The sequence below is a fragment of the Papio anubis genome, chromosome 3 (assembly GCF_008728515.1).
Source record: "Papio anubis isolate 15944 chromosome 3, Panubis1.0, whole genome shotgun sequence".
Lineage (NCBI taxonomy): Eukaryota > Metazoa > Chordata > Mammalia > Primates > Cercopithecidae > Papio > Papio anubis.
The window spans coordinates 70,843,133-70,860,763 of NC_044978.1; the positions used below are offsets into that span (position 1 = coordinate 70,843,133).

General features: G+C 35.6%; 1 protein-coding gene across 3 annotated transcripts in view; it reads right to left on the reverse strand.

Moving 5' to 3' along the window:
* Positions 1-1,606: 1,606 nt before the first annotated feature.
* Positions 1,607-17,631, reverse strand: part of NDST3 (N-deacetylase and N-sulfotransferase 3) — a 212,344-nt gene continuing 196,319 nt past the window's right edge. For 2 of the 3 annotated variants that reach the window (XM_009207471.3, XM_009207470.3), the window contains exons 13-14: positions 6,634-6,736; positions 4,196-4,652 (exon numbers count right to left, since the gene is read on the reverse strand). In XM_009207471.3, the coding sequence (XP_009205735.1) occupies positions 4,455-4,652; positions 6,634-6,736 (301 nt within the window). In that variant the 3' untranslated portion in view covers positions 4,196-4,454. Of the gene's footprint in view, positions 4,658-6,633; positions 6,737-17,631 lie in introns of all 3 variants that reach the window. The other variant, XM_003899120.5, reaches the window with a different exon arrangement.

Sequence of the window (17,631 nt, forward strand, 5' to 3'; positions counted from 1 at the left end):
CAACACTATCGGCTCTCTGGCTCTCAGGCCTTTGAACTACACCTCTGGCTTTCCTGGGTCTCCAATTTGCAGATGACAGATCATGGGCCTTTGCATCCTCTAAAATCATTTAAGCCAATACCTTATAATGAGTCTTTATATATGTGTGTGTGTATGTGTGTGTGTGTGTGTGTGTGTGTGTATGCATGCTTATATGTATATGTATGTGTATCTGCCACTAGTTCTATTTCTCTGGAGAACTCTGACTATAATATAATAAATGAGATATTTGACTTGACTCTGGAAAGTGAATGTCTTTTTTAACTTATTGATACTATTCATGATTCCTCTTTCTCTAAGAGATGCTCCAAAGGAGATGGTGAGCATGTAACTAATTCCAACTTTAGTGATTTATTAATTTTTGTATTTATAACTTTTGGGAATAGACTGAGATGTGACAGATACGTAAATATGAGGATAGTTACAGGATTAATGGAAGAAGGTTCAACTTATTAGTTTCAGTACTAACAAATAAGTGAATAAATTTTACTCTGTAACCTTTATTAAGAGCACTGAGTATTTAGAGAACTCTTATAGACAACAAATTAGGGGCAATAAATGGCAAGAACTGGTAACCGCACTGGTTTGGGGAGAAGTGGCCCTCAAATTCTGTTAGGTATCCTTGGCCACAGGTGAAAGACTTACTTGAAGTAGACTGCAGATTTTTGGGGGGATGGAATCCAAGTGAAACTGTGTGCCTTAGAGTTCTCCAGAAAAGCAGAATTAATAGGAGAGAGATATGTACATATGACTTATTATGAGGGATTGGCTCACATGCTTGAGGCTGAGAAGTCTCATAATCTGCTGTGCAAGTTGGAGACTGGGTGGTTCATGGTGTAATTCAATCTGAGACTGAAAGCCTGAGGACCAGGGAAGCCAATGCTGTAAATCACAGTCTGAAGGCAGAAGATGAGATGAGATGTTCCAGCTCAATCAGTGAGCCGTGTGTGTGGGAGGCAAGCCTGTGGGGAATTCAGCTGGTGCCCCAAGATAGGATGGGTTGCAACATGTGAAAAGCTGATGTCTAGAAAAGAAAGGGATTGGAAGAGAGAAAAGAAAATTTGTGGAGAATGAAGATAAATGGCTAACTTTACACTCCCCAAATCCCCCTCCCTCCTTTTTTTGCAGAGATCGTTTTGCTAGATTTTTAAAAAAGAGAGATGAACACGTTTTAAAACTCTGAAGAAAGAAATGGGCCCATTGGTGTGGAGCAGAACAGAATACTGGGAGTAAGAAATGCTATAATCATTCCTGTTCTCAAGTCCATTCAGTAACAGCTGTGTGATTCTCTTATTCTCTTATTCTAGGGTCCCATAAATGACCTAGGAGCTGTGTTATATTTATTGGAAGTAAAAAAAATCACTATAAGTAACATATAAATTTAGGAAGAGAAGGATCTGTGAAAGGTTTTATAAATATAGGATGGATATATATCCTACTTGAAAGCTTTCTCTCTTCATTTTGAATTATGTTAGTGGTATCTATGTTCTGTAACCACCTCCCACTCACCCTCAGGCCAAAACAATAAAATACCTACTGATTACCTAAAATCACCAGGCCCAAACTCTTCATTTTCCTATCAGTTTATTGTTGTACATATGAGGTACCATGCTACTATTAGAATTATATCCAGGTTTTTTATTTTAAAAAACTCAGAGAAAAAAATGTTTCCAGTAATTTTCATTCAATGTGAATGACAAGATTATAGCTATAAACATTGAAATAACCATTTCATTTCTTCCTGAGGAAGTTTCATATTTTAAACAATGAAAAAGGGAATTCTATACAAAGCTAGTTTTAACTCAAGTTATCTCTCATTATTTTCTCATATGTATTTATGTTATTTTCAGATTAGCATATTAACTAGTTGGAGTACATAATGTGGAAAGTATGCGTGTCCTCTAGAATTTGATGCTGTCTTCAAGACACATTGAGTGGTCAAAAATCCTTTCACAGGTTTGCTGCTCTAGCTAGCATAATACATGTACTTGTGAATGAATAAATTTTGGTAAGATCTCTTCCTTTTTCTCCTGTCTTTATACGAACATGGAGTATGTTTTTGACATCTATTTAAAAGGATGAGGTGTTCCATCAACTCGATTTACCTAAACAAAATATGCCATTAGCAGCTTTGCTTAGCAGTTCAAATGTACATCTTACCATTAAAGCATAAATGTATCAGTTTTTCTTTTCTTTTTTTTTCTTTATTAGAATAAATGTTGTTGCCAAATGAAAACATGACACTGTATATAACTGCTGGGGCCTATTCTCATTATGGTTAACCTTCCTAAGCCAGTTTTGTTAAGTTGGTGGAGATGGAAGACTATAGTAATTTTCCCAGCATGCCTGGCACGTGCTGCTATAAAAGAGACAGCAGTAAGCATGAAAACTGTGTTTCCCATATTTGTCCAAATGACTTTGATTTTGCTTTTAGAGTCAAGAGTCTTAAAAACTGGTGATTTTTCCAATTCCTTCTACTAATAGTATATTTAAAAATTAGCATATTCTTTAGGTACATAAAACTTTTAAAAAGTTAGTAATTATAATGTACATCTAAACATTTATAGTAAGTAGATCTCACAATTTGTTTTCTAATTAGTAATTGATAGTTTTACCCATTATAATGACAATGAAAATATTTTTCCTATAGGTTTTCCTCTGATTTTTTTCTAATCATAGCTTTGATAATATTTTATGAAGGCTTATAATCATAGCAGGGAATTAATTTACTACTTAAATTTTATGTATATGTACAGTACATTTAAAAATTAAGTAGTCTGGGCATGGTGGCTCACGCTTGTAATCCCAGCACTTTGAGAGGCCAAGGTGGGTGGATCATGAGGTCAGGAGTTCAAGACCAGCCTGGCCAACATGGTGAAACCCTGTCACTACTAAAAATACAAAAATTACCTGGGTCTGGTGGTGCGTGGCTGTAATCCCAGCTACTCAGTAGGCTGAGGCAGGAGAATCACTTGAACCCAGGAGGCGGAGGTTGCAGTGAGCCGAGATCACACCATTGCACTCCAACTTGGGTGACATAGCGAAACTCTGTCCCCGCCTCAAAAAAAAATTAAGTAAATGTTAACAGGACAATAAGTATGATGTATTCTTTTCTTTTTTGAAAACTTTATTAACCATGTCTATCATTTACAATTTAAATGTAAATATATTGCAAGAGCATAACTTGCTCATCTTTGTACTTCCTGCATTTAATTTAGTAGCTAATCCTTAATTATACCTATGAACTGTTATCTTCCACCAGAGTGATGGGTGAAATATTTTCAAAAATGGGCCTCTGCTCTGCTTTTGTTTCTTTGCCTTATATCAAAAGTATCACTGCAGACATTAGATTACAAATAATATATTAATTTGTTTTTTGTTATAAATCTTCATGTTACATAATTTTATTTTGAACTATCTGGGAAAATGGAATTTTTTAATAACCTAAATGTAAATAGTCTAATCACATCATCTAGGGAAACTGTTTTTAGTTTTCATTTAATAGGTTTTGTTTTGGGGAGCGTTAAATAAAAGCTATTCATATTTGAAAGTCAACCTGTTTCTGGAGATGACACATACCTCAGACTCTAGGCATGCATTTCTGTAGAACTAGTGAGGACTACTGGGATCGATTCACAGCTTACAGCAAGTGGACATAGAATTCTCAATGATATGTCTTTAGACCTCTATAATTTCTCCCCTTCAGAGGATTCAGTCAGTACACTTTACATTGTTATTTCCTGTTTTGGTGTACTCAGTGTGTTTCTATTTACCATCCAACAGCTTTACAGTATATATTTCAGTATAACAATTATGTTGTGATGGAAGAGTTAGTAATTTTTACATATATTCACTAGACCATGTATATGAAAAAATCACTTTTGCTATAGCACTTATCTTTTTTTTGGTGCAGATAAAGCTCATATATTACGTTTCCACTCTGATCTAGCACAAATTATAATTTACAATTATTTCTAAATACTTAAGTGGATTTAAATTTTGGCAAGCATTTTTCATGGGTGTTATGCTTTTGACATTTTATGCTACATTGTGAAGTTTATTTTGCTTCTTGTTTCATAGGACAGTTTATAGAATAAAAGAATAAGAAAACATTGTACAGGCAAACAGTGGTCTAAAAACCTACAGAGACACAATCTTAGTTGATATATAAAAGTGTAAATATTACTATGAAATGGAACAGTTCTGCATTTGTGTTTGATATTTATGTTGGTTGCAATTGACTTCCACATGAGTGCACAGTAGTCTACAATAATCCCACAGGCTCAGATATGAGTTAAGAGAAAGGCCACAGGCCTCAAGGCTTTAACACATACTTTTTCTTTTTTTCTTATCATCCACATGCCAGCACATGGAAGAAACTTTGTTCTTTTTTCTCATTTGAAGAGGTATATTTTTCAACTGTCTTTTGGTAGCTTCTGGAAGCTTTGGAAAAGGTGTGTTCTACATGGACGATGAAGTCTCGAGTTTTCTCTCAGTGCTATCTTACTTTCTGCAGCTCCTGTCTCAGCCAGGATGGCAGAGGCTGACCCAGTTTGTGCAGCAGCTTTGAGAGTTCCACATTGTGATCTCGATAGTAGCTTGACAGAAATGTCCTGCTCTAAGTGGAGAGGAGGAGAAAAAAGTACATTTTATTTTGTTTATTATATTTCATTACACTTTGACTACGTTGAAATAAGTATCAAGTATACCAGATCTGGATTAAAATTTGTATTAGCATGTGGACTATTTATTTAGCACATCCTATGATATTTTACTGATGGTCTTGGGTACTGGCATTTTTCTTACTAGGAAGAGGCAAACGGCGTGGTGACAGTACTGCCCACTCTAATCCCTCCTACACATTTGTATTTTCATTACCTCTGGGAAGACCTCTTTACTCTTACCTCCTTTCTGGACATTATTTTCACGAAATCAGTCACTCCCTTAAATAAACCCAATATGGGATACTCAGTAACCTTGTTGAGAAGAAATGATATCCTGAAAAGTTGTGTTTTTCTTATCTTTCTCTACCACCAAATTTAATAAGGTCTGTGTTAAACCAGAGTAAAATAAAATGCTAAGAAAGCTATTCAGCAGTGTCTCTTAAACAGTTTAGCTTTAATAAATGTACAGGAAATAGCTTTGACATAAATGCAGATGATATATTTTATATTACTTTCTTGAAATACTATAGAAATTGTATGTCAATTTCTTTTGGGAAAAGAAGGGTTGTTTTCACAGTGCACTGAAGGTATATTTTAATAATCAGCCAAAGAAAATTGGAGTTCTGAAATTGCAGTTTGTTCATTAAAACAACAGAAACACCCCCCCTCTTCTGTATATGATTTAATTAAGAGTTTATTGAGGACAGACCCTGCATCTATCAGGTCAGGCACAAAAAAATAGTCCTCAAGGTTTTGTTAGATAAAGTATTCAAATAAATTTAGCCCACCTTAGGATCCTCAGACCATCTTAGGATTCTCAGTTAATGTAATGTATTAATTGTGATCTAAAAAAAATTACAAATCAAAATCCACTTGCATGCTTATATTGAAACTATATACTAACTAGACTAATAATAAAAATATTATTAGTAAATCTTAATATATGTCAAGTAAGCATCAAAGTAAAAATGTGGGGTATAGAAATGGAGAAAACTGTAGCATTAAGTGATTAATGCTACACTTAATCACTTAATCAGAGTGTCACCATTCTGAACAGAATAAACAGGAAGTGCTGAATACATACTGCAAAGTGTGTATCTACATTCTCCAAAGCCTAAATTATCTGCTAGTAAGTTAGATGTTGGGAAATGTATTGCTTCTTTCATTTATTACCATATTAACAGCTCAAAACTTAGTATATTGTATCAGTAATTTATATTACTGCCCAGGGCACACTTACAACAGAATGACTCAGGCAGTGAAAAAAATAGATTTTTTTTTTTTTTTTGAGTTGGTGTTTCACTCTTGTTGCCCAGGCTGGAGGTCAATGGTGCAATCTGGGATCACTGCAACCTCTGCCTTCTGGGTTCAAGCGATCCTCCTGCCTCAGCCTCCTGAGTAGTTGGGATTACAGGCACCTGCCACCATGCCCAGCTAATTTTTTCTTTTGTATTTTTAGTAGAGATGGAGTTTCATCATGTTGGCCAGGCTGGTCTCGAACTCCTGACCTCAAGTGATCCACTCGGCCTCCCAAAGTACTGGGATTACAGGCGTGAGCCACCACACCCAGCCAAAAATAGAAATCTTGGTCTTATTTTCACTTTTCAATGAATATATTTCCTGTCTTGGTTTCAGTTAACCTTTATGCTAAAATTTTTGTGCAGGTATCATTCTTTTTGGAATAAGATATTATCTCTTTATTCTTTTTCAGAATGTCAAATTCTATTGTTTTCCTTTATTCTTGCATGACAAGTAATAATATATTGTGGGTAAAATCGAAACAAGCAACCTACCCGTACTGAAATTGAAATGGCACTTTTAAGTTTTAGAAAGGCTGAATTTTGACTTTAACTAGTTTTTTAAGAAAATAGATGATATTATTGGTTATCATTTTGCTGATTTAGTTTGTTATTTTAAGCTCTATGCTTACATCAGAGTCCATTGGAGGATATTTTCTTCCTTTGCTCTTTCCAAGGCATTTTGTTTTACCTTCTTCCAGTAACTGACACCAGAAACCTTTGTGAGAATCAAACCTAAAAAAATAAAAAAATACACACAAAAAGACCAGAAAATCATTTTTCAACCAATTTATATGATATAATGACCAATGCATAAATATTTTACTTGGATAACAATCTATAACCAGAGAAACTGAATTCCTTTTTACTATATTCCTTTGCGTAAAGTCTTTTGGCATACTTCTAAATTCTCAGTTCATCTGTCATATTTGTGAGTTTGCCAGGTTCCTACTAGAAAAACTGTCAGCAGGTCTCCTATTAATAGAAATTAATAAGGCTACTTCCTTCATCTGGAAGGAAAAAATGCATAAATTTTCAATTTTATTTTAGGGTTTAGAAACAAGTCATTCTTTTTCTTTGTAGGGTTTAAAAACAAGTCAATCTTCATCCATGTCTATGAATTTAGATGCTACTTGTATCATACAACTAGAAGGTAATAGAAGAGAAAAGATTTCAGTGTATCATGGAGTGATTACTTTTAGGATTCTCTAGCTATAATACATTTAATTTTTTTCAGAGCTACTTTCTTCTTTTGGTATGAGCTTGTTTTAAAGTAATAGCACCTGTAAATGATTTTTTTTTTTTTTTTTTTTGAGACGAAGTCTCGCTCTTGTTGCCCAGGCTGGAGTGCAATGGCGCGATGTCAGCTCACCGCAACCTCTGCCTCCCGGGTTCAAGCGATTCTCCTGCTTCAGCCTCCCAAGTAGCTGGGACTACAGGCATGCGCCACCACGCCTGGCTAATTTTTGTATTTTTAGTAGAGACAGAGTTTCTCCATGTTGGTCAGGCTGATCTTGAACTCCCGACCTCAGGTGATCCACCTGCCTCGGCCTCCCAAAGTGCTAGGCACTCAGCCTAAATGAACTTTTTATGCCGTAATTATAATAAACATAATAATAGCACATTAAATATACGTTCTATCTTACCAAAATATTTCATATAACTCTTTCTCATTTGAGGTTTCATTCTAACACTTAAGGATATGGTGTGAAGGATTCTTCCCATTTTATAGCATTTAGCATACTGTTTGGCTCTTGTAAACATTTGCCAAGTATTAGTTGAACACAAAATGAGAAAGGAGAAAATGCTTGTCAAGGTTTATTTATCTCGTACTATACTTCAATATTCAAGTCATGACTCAAGTCTAGGCCCCCGATTCTAGGTTCAGGGCCTTTTCTTTTTTACTGGTCTCCAAGTAGGTTTTATATTATTATTCACTGTAAATAAAGCACTAATTTGTATGCTCAGATATAAAAGTGAAAGTAATAGTCAGCAATGATAATTCCTTTACGTAGCTTTTGTTATTCAATAATTCTATCGCCATTTTTCTTCTCAATTAGAATTATTTCTTCAGATAATGTTTTTCTTTTGCTTTTAATCTGTTCTACTTCTAGGAATGCTACTTCCAACACTTTACTTACCATTATAATGTGAAAACCTGAAATACATAGGGTGACAGTTAACAAAAAATATGTGCAATGACTGCACACTTAAAACTACAAAACGTTGTTAAGATAAATTTTAGAAAAAAAGGATCTATACTATGCTCATAAATCAGAAGACTAGATATTTTTAAAATACCAAGTCTCTCCAAATTTATAGATTCAGTATGATTCCTATCAAAACCCCAGTGGACTATATTTTAAGCAGAAATAGAAAATTATTATAAAAATGTAAAGGGAGTAGACAAGCTAAAACAGTTTGAAAACAAAGAGCAAAGCTGGAGAACTCATACCATTTAATTTCAAGATTTACTGTAATTCTACAGTAATGAAGATTGTATGGTGTTGGCATCAGTGGACCAATGGATCAGTGGAACAAAATGAAGAATTCAGAAATAAATCTACACATCTACAGTCAACTGATTTTCAAAAAATAGCTGTCAAGGTAAGTCAATGGGAAAGGATTAGTCTTTTAAATTGCACAAGAAAAATTGGATATCTATATGAAAAAGCTGAACATTGACCCTTACCTCATGTTGTATATAAAAATTAACTTGAAATGTATTATTGAGCTAAATCTAAACTATAAAAATTTAGGCTAAAAACATATCTAAAATTATAAAAATTCTGAAAGAAAACATAGGAAAAAAAAACAGACAATTTTGCAGTCTTGGGTTAGGCAAAGATTTCTTAGGATGAACCATAAGGGAAAAATAACAATAATTTTGAATTTATCAAAATTTAAAATTTTGCTCTCATAAAGACACTTAAGAAAATGAGAAGGGAAACCACAGACTGGGAGAAAACATTTGTAAAAAATATATCTAATGCAGAACTTGTATTCAGAATATATAACAATATAAAAGATAAAAATATCAATAAAAACTGGATAAAAGATTGGAACAGGCTGGGCATGATGGCTTATGCTGTAATCTCAGCACTTTGGGAGGCTGAGGAGGGCGGATCAGCTGAGGTCGGGAGTTCGAGACCAGCCTGACCAACATGGAGAAACCCTGTCTCTACTAAAAATACAAAATTAGCCAGGCATGGTGGTGCATGCCTGTAATTCCAGCTACTTAGGAGGCTGAGGCAGGAGAATCACTTGAACCTGGGAGGCGGAGGTTGCTGTGAGCCAAGATCGCACCATTGCACTCCAGCCTGGGCAACAAAAGTGAAACTCTGTCTCAAAAAAAAAAAAAAAAAAAAAGACTGGGACAGACACTTCACCAAAGAACACATGAATGGTCAATGAACAAATGAAAATTTGCTGAACACCATTCATCATTAAGGAAATACAAAATACAAATATAAATTACAAATGAAATAGCACTGTACCCTCAGTAGAAAAACTGATTTTAAAAATATCCAGTGTTGGCAAAGACATGGAACAAATAAAATTGTTGGTAGAAATTAAAAATATTACAGCTTCTTTGTAAAATTTCTTAGAAATTAAAATACAGAACTACTATATGACCTGCCAATCCCATTTCCCATTTCCAGGTTTTTACTTGAAGGCAATGAAAATATATGTCCATACAACTGTTCACAGTAGCTTTGTTTGTGATAGTCAAAAAAATGCAAATTACTCATGTCCATCAACCGGTGAAAGGATAAACAAATTGTAGTATAGCCATAAAATGGAGTAATACATAACAATAATAAAGAATTGATTCCTGATAGATGTTGCCACATAGAGGAAACTCAAAAGCATTATGCTAAGTGAAAAAAGTAGCTTGATGATCGTCAGGGGTCAAGGTGAGTAGAAAGTATTGACTACAGAGGAGCATGAGGAAACTTTTGGATTATATCTTTTTGTTCTATATCTTGATTCTGGTGGTACATACAACTGTATACATTTGTATTCTTTGAACTGCACAATTACAATGGATGATTCTATGTAAATTATACATTAACAAAGCACTTAAAATGATAGTATGATCTAATGTGTGTGTGTGGGGGTGTGTACCTGGGGGTGTACTCTATATGAGGTTAATCTTGTAGAATTTATAACTGTAGTCCTATGAAAATCATGCAAACCTGAATTTCTGCCTCTGTATGACTTTGTGTATTAGAGAGAATAATCACATTCCATTTATGTAAAGCCTGGTTTCCCATCGTTATGAAAGCAATTGTGTCAGATTAGGACACAACATTTTATGTTTTCATGCTGTTTATATTCTTGTTTGAATCAGTAAGGCAACTGAATAAATTAGTGTTACATACAGAATTACAAAGAGATCATTAATAAAGATCGTATTAGTTAAATAATCTGTACATGAAAGCCTTTGGGAAACACTAATACAACATTTCTGGAAGTCTGTGATTGATGTAATATTTTTCATTAACATTTTGCTATCAGCAATTTTCCAAAATTGAATTCTGACTCATTTTAAGTATTCAAGTGATCAAAATTCAGAATCCAGACCAGTTATTCACTTTTCGCTAATATACCTTGCTGTAGATACGTAACTGGAACATACATATGCTGTGTATTAAAATGAGTAGTCTTCTGAGAGAAAGTTTTTCTAAGAAACACTGAACTCCACACATGCTAAAATTAAGAATCAAAAGAAAAATAAGTTTTTCTTTTATCTCTGCTGATTAATTAGATCTTATGCAGCAGGTGTCAGGCTGGGCTTTACTGAGAAAAAAAACTGTGTGTGTGTAGCTGGTACCTAGCCTAGGCATCTGTATGCATACACTCATAGGCAATGGTATAAATGTGTCAGGATGCAAATGAGAAGGAGAAGCTAGAAGGGATGGCATGTTTATTTACCCAGTGGCCTGAGGGACTGGGTCTGGTCCTTCATAGAGAACCATCATAGATAGACGAAGGGACTGCTATTCATTGAAGGTCTTATGAGTTTGGGGCAGAAGTAATATTATTTCAGAGCCCAAATGAAGAAGTGTAATAGAAGATGGAGAAAATTGGCCGGGCGCGGTGGCTCACGCCTGTAATTCTGGCAGTTTGGGAGGCCGAGGTGGGCGGATCACGAGGTCAGGAGATGGAGACCATCCTGGCTAACACAGTGAAACCCCGTCTCTACTAAAAATACAAAAAATTAGCCAGGTGTGGTGGCGGGCGCCTGTAGTCCCAGCTACTTGGGAAGCTGAGGCAGGAGAATGGCGTGAACCCGGGAGGCGGAGCTTGCAGTGAGCAGAGATTGTGCCACTGCACTTCAGCCTGGACGACAGAGCGAGACTCCATCTCAAAAAAATAAAAATAAAAATAAGAAGATGGAGAAAATCTCTCCACATCTGTCCAGAAAGCAGCAGTGTTTCTGTGAAGTCTGGTGGAACAGCAAGGAAACAATCTTTTTATGTAAGCACTGGCAACCATTCTCATGGCTGGGCCCCTCCTTTCAAGGCCTTCAGGCAGTGAACATTTTGGAGGAAGTGTTCATGTATTGTTTAGTGTCCGCTTCTATAGCTGCCCTAACCTGGTGGTGGGAATACTTTATCATTGTGTCTCCAGAGTCATGCACGTAATAGTTATTGAATAAAATTTTGTTGATTTAAAGAGTAAAACAAGAATGGGTAAGAATGGTTCTTATGCTTGTATGGAATATCTTCTGGGGATGTTTAGAAATAACGGTAAAAGACTTGTGGGCAGGGGCACCAAGATTCTCCAATGATTCAACCTCTAAACAGTGACTTTTTTTTTTTTTTTCTTTTTATTGAGTTGGAGTTTTGCTCTTTCGCCCAGGCTGGGGTAAAGCAGCGTGATCTCGGCTCACTGCAACCTTGACCCCGCCGGGTTCAAGCAATTCTCCTGCCTCAGCCTCCTGAGTAACTGGGGTTACAGGCATGCACCACCACGCCCGGCTAATTTTTGTATTTTTAGTAGAGATGGAGTTTCACCATATTGGTTAGGCTGGTCTCGAACTCCTGACCTCAGGTAATCCACTCGCCTTGGCCTCTTAAAGTGTTAGGATTACAGGCATGAGCCCTCTTGCTTGGCCGACATTTTTATATTAATGAAAACGTGACTTTATTTCTACCCTCGTGCGGGTTAATCGTACAAAACATTCAGATTACACTTGGAAGACTAAAGTGTGTCTGAAATGCCTTTACATGGAAAAACCATTTCTATGGGTGAATACTGAATTGAAAATAGCAATTCAGTAAATTTCAAAATCAAAATACCATCATTTAGATATTACTAATATAGGATAAGCATAGCAGTTTTTAAAAATCAGTTCTCTTCTGGCAAACATGTTTCTTATTTAAGGAATCGTTTTACTGATATGTATTTTATTTTAACAACTTTTTTGAGGTATTATTTACATATTGTTAAATATACAATTCAGCACTATTTAGCAAATTTATATAGTTGTATAATTATCACCACAATCTGTTTTTAGAACATTTCCACTATCCTTTGAAAACCCCTATTTTTGCAGCCCATTGCAGTCAATCCCTGCTGTCATCCCTAATTCCAGATAAAGTCTTTCTTTCTTTATTTCTTGGTTTTTTGTTTAGACAGAGTTTCACTCTTGTTACCCAGGCTGGATTGCAGTGGTGTGATCTTGGCTCACTGCAACCTCCAGCTAATTTTTGTATTTTTAGTAGAGATGGGGTTTCACCACATTGGCCAGGCTGGTCTCAAACTCCTGACCTCAGGTGATCTGCCTGCCTCGGCCTCCCAAAGTGCTGGGATTACAGGAATGAGTCACCATGCGTGGCCCAGATAAACTCTTTCTAATTCTACATTTGTTTCTTTTCTGAACATTCTTTCCCCACCCCCACCCCTACCCCCCAGTGTGGATATAACAAATCCATTCACCAGGTGAAGTACATTTGTACTGTTTCTAGTTTTTAGCTATTATCAATAATGGTATAATAATTCCCTTACAAGCTTTTATGGACTTAGGTTTTCATTTATTCTGGGGTAGACTCTTAGAATGAAATTGGATTGTTGGGTAAGATGCTGTTTAGTTTTTAAGAAACTGCAAAACTGCTTTCCAAAGTGGCCACATATTATGCATTACCATCAGTAGTGTGTGAGGATTCCAGTTTCTCCACACATTTGCCAACATTTGCAATATGGTTTGGCTCTGTGTCCCCACCCAAATCTCACCTTGGATTGTAATAATACCCACATGTCAAGGGCGGGACCAGGTGGAGGTAATTGAATCATTGGGGCAGTTTCTCTTGTGATAGTGAGTAAGTTCTCATAAGATCTGATGGTTTTATAAGTATCTGGCATTTTCCCTGCTGGCACTCATTCTCTCTTCTGCCTCCTTGTGAAGAGTTGGCTTCTGCCATAACTAAGTTTCCTGAGCCTTCCCAACCATGTAAAACTGAGTCAATTAAACCTCTTTTCTTTCTTTCCCTTTTTTTCATATTTACATATTGTTAAATATACAATTCAGCACTATTTAGCAAGTTTATATAGTTGTATAATTATCCCTCCCTCCCTCCCTCCCTTTCTTCCTTCCTTCCTTCCTTCCTTCCATCCTTCATTTCTCTCTCTCTCTCTTTCTTTCTTTCTTCTCTCTCTCTTTCTTTCTTTTTTTTTTTTTTTTTTTTTTTTTTTTTTTTTTTTTTTTTTTTTTTTTTTTGCGTTTCACTCTTGTTACCCAGGCTGGAGTGCAATGGCACGATCTTGGCTCACTGCAACCTCCACCTCCTGGGTTCAAGTGATTCTCCTGCCTCAGCCTCCCAAATAACTGGGACTACAGGTGCCCACCACCATGCCCGGCTAATTTTTTGAGTTTTTAGTAGAGATGGAGTTTCGCCATGTTGGCCAGGCTGGTCTCGAACTCCTGACCTCAGGTGACCCATCTGCCACGGCCTTGCAAAGTGCTGGGATTACAGGTATCAGCCACTCCACCTGGCCTAAATCTCTTTTCTTTTTAAATAACCCAGTCTCGGGTATTTCTTCATAGCAGCATGAGAATGGACTAATACAGTAAATTGGTATTGTCTTTTGGATTATTGCCATTCTAATGGGTAATATAGTGGTATTTCAATGTATTTTAATTTGCATATCTTTATGATTACATATTTATGAAGAAAAGTGACATCCAGTGCACGTGGAGATGGATGTTATTCATAATAAAATCTGAGACAACAATAGCTCATTTTGAGGTTCTAGTTCTTTTTAAGGAAGCACTTCCTGTTAATATGCTATTCACTATTAAAAATTCACAGTATTGTTTGTCTGTGGTTCTAACATCCTGTGCCAATATGAAGAGCTTAACAGGTTGGCAGTGTAGGTTCCAGAGATAATTGAGTTTCAATCCTGCCTCCTCAACTTACTTGCTGAGTGACTTTTGGCTTAACTTTCCTGTGCCCCAGTTTTTTTAATCGGAAAAAAATGGAGCTAATTGTACCTATCACATTGTGTTTTATGAAGAGAGATAGATATATGGGACATGTAAATGTATATTTATTTTGAACTGTTACAACCACTTAAAAATTTATCATAGAAATTAGAGTAGACTATTTTTTTCTTTTCCCTATTCAGCATTTCTAGGTGTTCTTTCATGCCATCCAGAGAACCAACAGATTTTAGTTACTATGGCTACTATAATTTGCTAATAAGAAAGATTTAATTTAGTACGTTTGTACTCAAATGTATCTACAGTGCGTAGGAAAACAGTTCATGGGCGATATAAATTTGGTTGCTAAGGAAGTTATATTAAAGCCATTGAAGTCCTGATTTTCAAACAACTTCAGTCCTTCATGACTTAGCTAACCTTTATCCACAAAACAAACAAACAAATATACTCAACTCCCGGCTTTCAAATTCTCATTGCCCATTTATTGACATTTTCAAAGTAAATTAATACTAAAAATTCATATAACATAGTCTGGTTTCATTCATCTTGACAAATAGGTTAACTGGCTGAGACATAAAGATGCCAGGTTCAGGTATTTAGCTAACTAGTATTTCTAAACATGAAGACACCTGTCATTGGCATTGATGGCTAGGTATAATTGTGAATAGATGTATTCATGGCAAAACTAAAAATTCATATTTTTCATTTTAGTGTATACAAATTAGCACAATTCCATGCTAAGCATTATTTTTCCTGTCTTATTTCAAATGATTGCTTCAAAATACTATACAACACGTAACACAAAAACTAATGTTAATATATCAGTTCCATTTAGGGATTAAGGGTATGTGAAACAAGAGTTGTAAATTATAATTTACTTCATTGAATGAGAAAGTTCTTATTTATATTTTTAAAGCTTATTTTGCTTATTTCATTCACATGATCACTGAGAAAATCAGATTATTTAACATTAAATATATCACTTAACACCCATGATGACAGTACTTAGTCATTTTAAGACATCACAAATTCTTCAGTGACTTTGTATATCTTTAGAAGTCTTGAACGCTTTCTTTAGCACTTGTGGAAAAGAATAAACAACAGTCTTGACAATGGGGGCTTATTGTGATTCTTCTTGAAAATAGTTTTGATGCTGAAATTTGCTATATGGAAGATAGTAAGTTTAGAGATCTCTTAAATTGGAATACTCTTTCACGCCAAGATTGCATAGTAAAACATTTGTATAGACTTTGCTTCATTTATTTATTCTACTATATGCAAAGCACTAGATTTATGTAGTTAGTTGAGAATTCATATTGGTTTGCAGTTTACTATATCCTTAGAGGTCTTCCAATGAGAAAAAAAAATTTTTTTAAGGACCAGTGAGATAGTCATTATCGCCAGCAGGAAAATAAGAAGAAAAAATAAGAAGCAATACCAAAGTGTACAAAGTATACAAACTGGTATAAATGGCATTTCTGAGGATATATATTTTGTACCTCTAGTCATCCTCAATATTTCCACAGCACTACAGAAACAGCTATCAGTATAGTTACTCTAACAGGAGTAAGTAAATTGTGAAGACAGTTTTCAGATAAACAACTACAAAGGGCATAGGGTGAAGGATAATCAATTTAGACCCCAGACAATGACATGAAACTTCCAAATATTCTGCAACTAGTGCACTGCCCGGATTTACAAGTTGTGTCAGGCCAATTGATGATTGACAAGAAAATATAAAAAGAAATGGAATGGAAACACATTATCTCAACCTGCAGGGTGAGAGCCTGGGTGGCACTGCTGGAACAGAAACTGTAGTTTCAGGGACTACACATATCTTATCTTGCTATTTCACCCACTGAGCCCCCAACCAGGTTAGAGAATCATATAATCAGTAATTTTGCTAGATGCAGCTCAGGTGCAAAGGGACCTACAGTTCTTTGTATACAGTACGTTGCTTTGATACTCTTTTAAGTTTACACTGCCTTTTCTCAGCAGTGGAGATGAATAAAAAGCTTGCTGCTGAGCTGGCTGCAGAGGGGACAAATACACAGCATGCAGGTCAAGGACCATCCCGTAAGAAAAAGCAAGTCTGTCTTTATAGAATACTGTATTTTTTTTCTGAAATACAATACTTTGCTACATACTCTATAAAAAAAGACCCAAAGATAACCTAACTTGAAATAGAAAACTGTTTAGAAAATAAAAGCTTTCTTTTCTAAGAGATACTTAAAAAGATATAGAACAGAAAATGGTCTTGAATTTTTAAGTGCAAACTGAAATCACAAGGTCAAGTTGAATGTTAAATACCTAAGGCCAGTGTCTGTGTTAGTACTTGAACTAAGCTCTACAAAACTCTGACAGTACTCATAGTATAGAAAACACAGAGGTCAGAGGTTAATAATAACAGCAAAGTATAAATGACTCTTAGGAAGGAAGCTCAAAACTGCAGAGTTCCACCTACTCCTTTGTCCTCTAAACCAAAATGCCTCCCTTACGTGTCTCTATATTTGATTGTAGGAGATATAAGCAGTATTTGATGTTTTTCTGCTAATCTGTTTTTTTTTTTTTTTTTAACTGTAAAGTTTGTTGAAAGGTAAAGGGAACCTGCCTCTCGCTTTCTAAATTGATATTGAAGAGTACAAAAAAGGGGAAAACTACTTTATTTGTGGAACTGAGTTTTATACTGAAAAATACAATGGAAAAATTCCATGATAGTCTTTTTCAGTTTTTTTTAAAGGCTCAGTCCATGTAATTAAAAAGAAACCCAACTTATGGTGTGAGTCAGGTCCATGACCCAATCCAACTCAGTATCTTCCAGTTGCTCTACACGTGTGGTAGGAACAAATATAATTCTCCTAAATCTGATTGCCATTCATTCCAAATGGACACAGTAAGATAGAGGTCTTCTTCAAAAATGCTAAGTGAAGCCCAGAGTCAGCACTAGGGTGAGATAAGAGAGGCACTTGGACACAGCACTCAGTCTCAGGCATGGGCACACCTCCGAGAGTAACTGCCTTCTTCAACCCTAGTGCCTTACTGGTCCCTAGTCATGAACCTTATAGAGTCAGTTACCTAAGAAAATCGGAAGAAACCAGCAAAAAAACATATAAACAAACAGAAAAATCAAACCAGTGCTTTAACTGCTGAGGACTCTGAAGGAGAGGTGACAGGGTCAAAT